A 6,000-nucleotide genomic window follows, 5' to 3' on the forward strand; every position below is an offset into this window, starting at 1 on the left:
TCTGTAAATGGCTTATATAGGAATAGCCATACATTTTAAACATTAAAATACTATATTGTACTCAGCTAATTCCTTTGGTGGAAGCAGCTTCATTAACAATTACGAAAAAGGAAAAATTATGGCAGAGTCTAATGGAAAACCTTCCTAATTGATAACAGTCTTCCCTTCATTGAGTTACTTTTTTATTGAATTGGGCTTCATCTTTGCCTAGAGCTTAGGTAGATGGATCCCTGAGGAGCTAGCGTCATGAAGGAATCAAATGCTGAAGGCACTTTTAAATTCCTACACCTGTTTGTACCTAAAACCAGAAACTGCTTTTCATACACACACTGCATGAATGGCTCTGTAATTATGCAAATAAGAACCCCTGCAACCTCGCATCCCCTTACAACAGAGCTGTTGTCGGAAGTATGGATGTTGTCTGTGGTGTTTTGTTTTGTTTTGTTCCCTGTTAACACTTAAACTCATTTCCAGTCATGACCACTAGCAGCTGAGCCAAACTGAAGATTCAGAGTTGGGGCTAAATGTTAAATTTGCTCCTATAATATCCATCTTGGCTTGTTTAGACCATAAAGTTAAAAATTATTCCTATCTCTGTACAGGGTTATTAATGACCCCTTAAGACTAGGGAATCATCACGGAGCATTTTGAACTCAGCTGCTTCTGTTAATTCCCCCTAACTGGCTGGTTCTTACGCTCAGTCCCTAGCAGACCTCCAACAGCAGGAAGAGGAGACCTATGCTGATGCCTGCGATGAGTTCCTGGACCCCATCATGAGCACACTGATGTCTGACCCTGTGGTGCTGCCGTCCTCCAGAGTGACTGTGGACAGATCCACCATTGCCAGACATTTGCTCAGGTGAGCCAGCCCCCAGAAGCAGCCTCAGGAGTACACATGTACCTTTGTCTGCTGTCATCTTTTTCTCCCACTGCAGTACTGTGCACCCAGTAGGTACCCCAGATTGTTTGTTTATTAACGTGCTGTGTGGAGGAGGCATTTTGGTGGAAGTATATCACTTGATTGTTAAGGATGTCAACATCTCCGATATAAGACACTCTGTTAAGAAATGCTGGTGCTAACCTTACCTCTTCTTCCTCAAGGAAATAATTCCTATCAATATTTATTAGAAAATATGTCAACCTGGAGTATAAGTTGATTTGAAATTGTGGCTCTGCTAGTAAAGAATCCACCTGCAGTGTGGGAGACCTGGGTTCAATCCCTGGATTGGGAAGATCCCCTGGAAAAGGGAAAGGCTACCCACTCCAGTATTCTGGCCTGGAGAATTCCATGGACTGTATAGTCCATGGGATCGCAAAGAGTCAGGCACGACTGAGCAACCTTCACTTTCACTTTTAGTTGTAAAAATATAAAAGACAGGTTATTGGGTTTTTTTTTTTTTAATTCAGGTTTTACACTCATCATATGGGTGTACCGACATTCTGCTCCAGCTGTTAGACTCAGCCATGGTGACTTCAAGTTTTCCTCAGCCTATCTTCTCTAAGTACAACATTAGATAGAAATGGGTCCTGAGAGACTCTGCCTATTTAAAATGAAGTTATATAAGCTGACCAGATCTAGGGAAATAATATTTTTTAAATATTGGAAAAAAGGATGTTTTGCTTGATGGTTTGTGATTAAGCACTCACTATATGCATGATGCTGTGCTGGGCAGTATGTCTCTTCCAAAGTGTCACTGAGAATTTATATTTTTATTTTGGCTTCAGAATACAGAAAGAAGATATATTAGCCTTTAAAATATGTTATAAATCATCTTACCTGGGAGGAAGCCATAATCTGCATTAGTTGAAGAGCAGTCGGTTAACTAAATCAAGTGTCAGTCTACAAAGCTTTATCCTTTAACGTCTTATACTGTTTCAGGAGTCTGTCACTAAAACTCCAAACAGCTCTTTATGCTGACATGATTGTACAGGGTCTCTGTCTTAGGGAAATGGAATCAAATACCATCTGAAGAGTGGGGCTTCCCTGGTGGCTCAGATGGTAAAACATCTGCGTACAATGCAGGAGCCACAGGTTCGATCCCTGGGTCAGGAAGATCCCTTGGAGAAGGGAATGGCTACCCACTCCAGTATTCTTGCCTGGAGAATTCCATGGACAGAGGAGCCTGGCAAGCTACAGTTCATGGGGTCACAAAAAGTCAGACACAACTGAGCAGCTAACATACACACACACACACACACACACACACACACACACACACCCCCACCCACCCCATCTGAAGAGCATTGTTGAGATAATGTTTGTTAAGCAGAGAGACAAAGTAAATAAATAATCTGCAAAGAAACCTCTTCCGAATCACTCTCTCTCTTATCTCATTCTTTCTAACCTCAAGCTGGCACTTGATTCAGAATCAGAGTAATACCCTCTAGCTTCAGTCTCAGGGTGAGATGCCCAGGTGTTCTGTTTTTGGCTGAGGATGTGAGAACTTACAGAAATAACCCCGTCTCCCTTTTTCTCTTTGTCCCAGTGACCAAACAGATCCCTTTAACCGTAGTCCCCTCACCATGGACCAGATCCGGCCAAACACAGAACTAAAAGAAAAAATCCAACGGTGGCTCGCAGAAAGGAAACAACAACAGAAGGAGCAACTTGAATAAATGCTATGACCTAAGCAAACCAAAAACCAACCCCAGAGTGTAGATAAACAATTGTGGTTTCTCTCTTTCTGGTTCTGTTCCTTTCCTTTTTCTTGCCTTTTATTTTTATTTTTATTTTTTTTTCCTCTTTACTGAATTAGAGAACTGCTCTTGCTCAAATTATGATAATTAAAATTCCTAAGAACTTTACAATGCACCTGGCTTACAGGAAATTATACTTCTTATAGCATCACCACATTTAGAAATCACTAATTTTTACCTTTTGTTATCTCTTCCTGTTCCTTCTCCCTTTTCCTTCCTTAAATTATATTAACTTCAGCTATTAAAACCTCCCACCTCCTTACTATTTCTTCTCCAAGAACTGCTCAAACATCTTTGGTGAGCACTGCTTTTAAGTATATGATATCACATATTTCAGTGACAGCTGGTATCAGAAAGTCCTGTGTTATCAAGGTACTTACTAGTCTTCATGACCCAGACTTCAGCCCCTTTCCTTGTTACAGCTCTACACTGTTACAGAATAACTTTTTATATAAAAGCAGATACCTTGATGTTTGAGTAGATTTTTTTAATAAGATGACAGATGAGATGAAAATAGGAATCTTACGCAACTTCGGTGTGTAGCTCTCAGTTTTGTGTTCTCTTCTAACTCAGAGATACCTTGGAGGGCAAACACTCCTCCATGGAGTTGTCATTACACAGGAAACTTAGCCCTATAATATTTTTAGGAGGATTGGGAGAACAAATTTGCAGTTTTGACACTTTATTCAGAAAACTCCAAGGTGAAAAAAGAAGGCTCTTGGGGCCCTTTTTGTTTACTGGAAATTAAGGACCAGGCTTGTGTAGAAAAGTTAGGCAACAATTATTATAACCATGAGACATGTCATTTCAAGACACTAATATCAGCAGTGTATCTCAGTGTGTGTGTATATATAGCTACACACACACACCATGTACTTTTTTATATTGGCCTAGTGTAATACAGAGAACCACTTTATATTGTCTCTTCCGTGGTAAGATGTATGCAGTATGTGGCCGTGTTTACTAACATTTACTCTAGACAGAATTCTGAGACTGTAAAATGTATATAGTTCATGTTCGGTTGGACTTATGACCTGATAAGAGCTGCTTCTAACTCAGCCTTAGGTCATCAATTAACAGAATAGGAATTTGAGCACAACCGTGTCCACAAGCCATTTTAAATATCCACTTAGCCCTAAACAGTTATTTAGCAGGTGGATGGGCCCCTCACTTTACAAGTTGAGCTTGAGCTCCCTACTAAATCATGCAGCTTAACATGCCGAGTAAGTCTCATTCCCCTATGGACTGTCTATACCAGTATCCCTCTAAACCCGAAAATACAACTAACAAGAGTGATATGATCTAGAAGTAGAGGTCATTGCTTCACTTCAAGGACATTATTGTTAACCATAGCCTCTTTCAAATAAGATGGTAGTTTTATGGTAATCCAATACAAGTTGTTATAAGCAGTCCTTGATGTGTTTTTGATGGTTCCAGCAGGAAACTCTGAAGTTAGAGGGCATCCCACACTAGATAAAAAGTGGATGTTGCCTGTCACTGTGCTTATAAATGAAAAAGGCAGTCCAGGACTCTCACAAATACTAGAACGTATGATAGTAAATCAGTGTGTTCCCTGGGCCTCTAAGGCACAGGTTGACAGGATTTGTTTATTTTCTGAAAATGAGCTTCATTTCCTATTTATTATCTTCTACTTCTCTGAGAATGAACTGTATAAAATAAGCTTCAATCTACTTGCATTTATCTTCTAAACCCAATAAAATAGGATATTTTTACTTTTAAAAGAAGTGAGGAAAAGACCAGAGTTTTATAGGAGAAAGGAAGGAAAAAACGGGCACAAAACCTCAGAAGGCAGCTGTTCCCAGCAGCTTTCTAGTTAACAACCTTATGCTGCCTCTTGTATCTGTGTCTGTATTCCACTTCTGTATTAAGTCTTCAGATTGTAAGTCTTTTCTGGCAATTTTTTTTTTAAAGCTCTTTTCCTAAAACTTTTTATGAGTGGCTATGGCACCATGAATGCTGCTGAATATCTTTAAACTCATCACAAAGGCAAGTGCATAGCTTAAGGCCACTATGGGTAAGGAAACCAAGTGTCCTCTGTGCCTTTTTCCTTTCCTTGACATAATTCAAGAACATCCCAAAAATGAGACTAAAACATTCTCATCTTGGTACAACATGGTGCATATGGACACTTGGAAGCTTAAAGAGGGGTGGTGTTGTCTAGAACTCAGAAGCAAGCTCTAAGTCTATTAGAGCAGACTTTCTGACATACCTAGCTTTATGTGTTGACTTTGCTAGAGTATGATAGAAAAATGAAGACTCTTTAATCAGCTCTAGTATTGCTTACTAAGAGGGTAATACTAAACTTGGAAAATTATTTAAGTAGGCTTTATCAAGCAATCTGGATTTGTTTGTTTTTAATATAGTTTTTAATGGATATGTGAAAACCAAAAGAAACTTCAAAGGTTTTTTTTTTTTTAATGGTGCAGGTGAAGGTGCCAGTTGCTATTTGGTATCACACTCTACAAAAGCTTCATTACTTTATTTGATGCTGGTTGCTAAGCAGCCATTGCACAGAGCATAAGTCTACTGGGTGCCTTTACAAGCCAGAGGCTGATGCTGCACTGTTGATGTCATGTGAGGAAATAATGCACATGCTCTAACTGGTAAACAGGAAAAGAAAAAGAACCTGGAGACAAAGAAAATGAACAAAATGACAAAAAGATTGATTGAAATAAAACTTGATCAACGTAACTATTTTGAAACATTCCAGGAAGGTTACTTCTTGTCAAACTTGCCTGGGGGTGTTTGTTCAAAGCCTGTATTTAATAAATGAACATCTAACTTAAAACCTTTGTTATCATTTCCTTTATTACAGTATTAAAAATCTAGGAGCAGTTTCAGAAATCCCTCTGAAAACTTACACGGCTCTGAACATTACTTTTTTAAAAAAGTGGTAACAAATGTCTGGCCTGGCTGACCTAACCTGACTTACCAGGCCTCGGGACCCTGGAGTTATCTTCAGATGAGTCTCGGGGCATGTTTTTTCCTCCTAAGCAGATCACTTTTGGCTTCACTTTTTTTCATCTGGCCTAAAACCCAGGTCTTTTTTTTTTTTTTTTTTTGCCTTGGCCACACTGCAGCATGTGGGATCTTGGTTTGCTAACCAGGGATTGAACCCTTGCCCCTTGCATTGGAAGCTCAGAGTCTTAACCACTGGACTACCAGGGAAGTTCCCCAGGTCCTTCATTCTAATCATTCACTATCAAGTTCCACTTTCTTGCCCCTTGTTTCGGTACCCCTGCTATGCAAAACCTCAGCCCAGATTAACCCAAGCATTCCCCT

General features: G+C 39.6%; 1 protein-coding gene across 2 annotated transcripts in view; it reads left to right on the forward strand.

Annotated features, from left to right (window-relative positions):
* Nucleotides 1–5,284, forward strand: part of UBE4A (ubiquitination factor E4A) — a 42,213-nt gene extending 36,929 nt beyond the window's left edge. For both annotated transcript variants that reach the window (XM_055548220.1, XM_055548221.1), the window contains 2 exons: nucleotides 702–859; nucleotides 2,487–5,284. In XM_055548220.1, the coding sequence (XP_055404195.1) occupies nucleotides 702–859; nucleotides 2,487–2,616 (288 nt within the window). In that variant the 3' untranslated portion in view covers nucleotides 2,617–5,284. The remainder of the gene's footprint in view (nucleotides 1–701; nucleotides 860–2,486) is intronic.
* The last annotated feature ends 716 nt before the right edge of the window (nucleotides 5,285–6,000 follow it).

The sequence above is a fragment of the Bubalus kerabau genome, chromosome 15, assembly GCF_029407905.1.
Source record: "Bubalus kerabau isolate K-KA32 ecotype Philippines breed swamp buffalo chromosome 15, PCC_UOA_SB_1v2, whole genome shotgun sequence".
Lineage (NCBI taxonomy): Eukaryota > Metazoa > Chordata > Mammalia > Artiodactyla > Bovidae > Bubalus > Bubalus kerabau.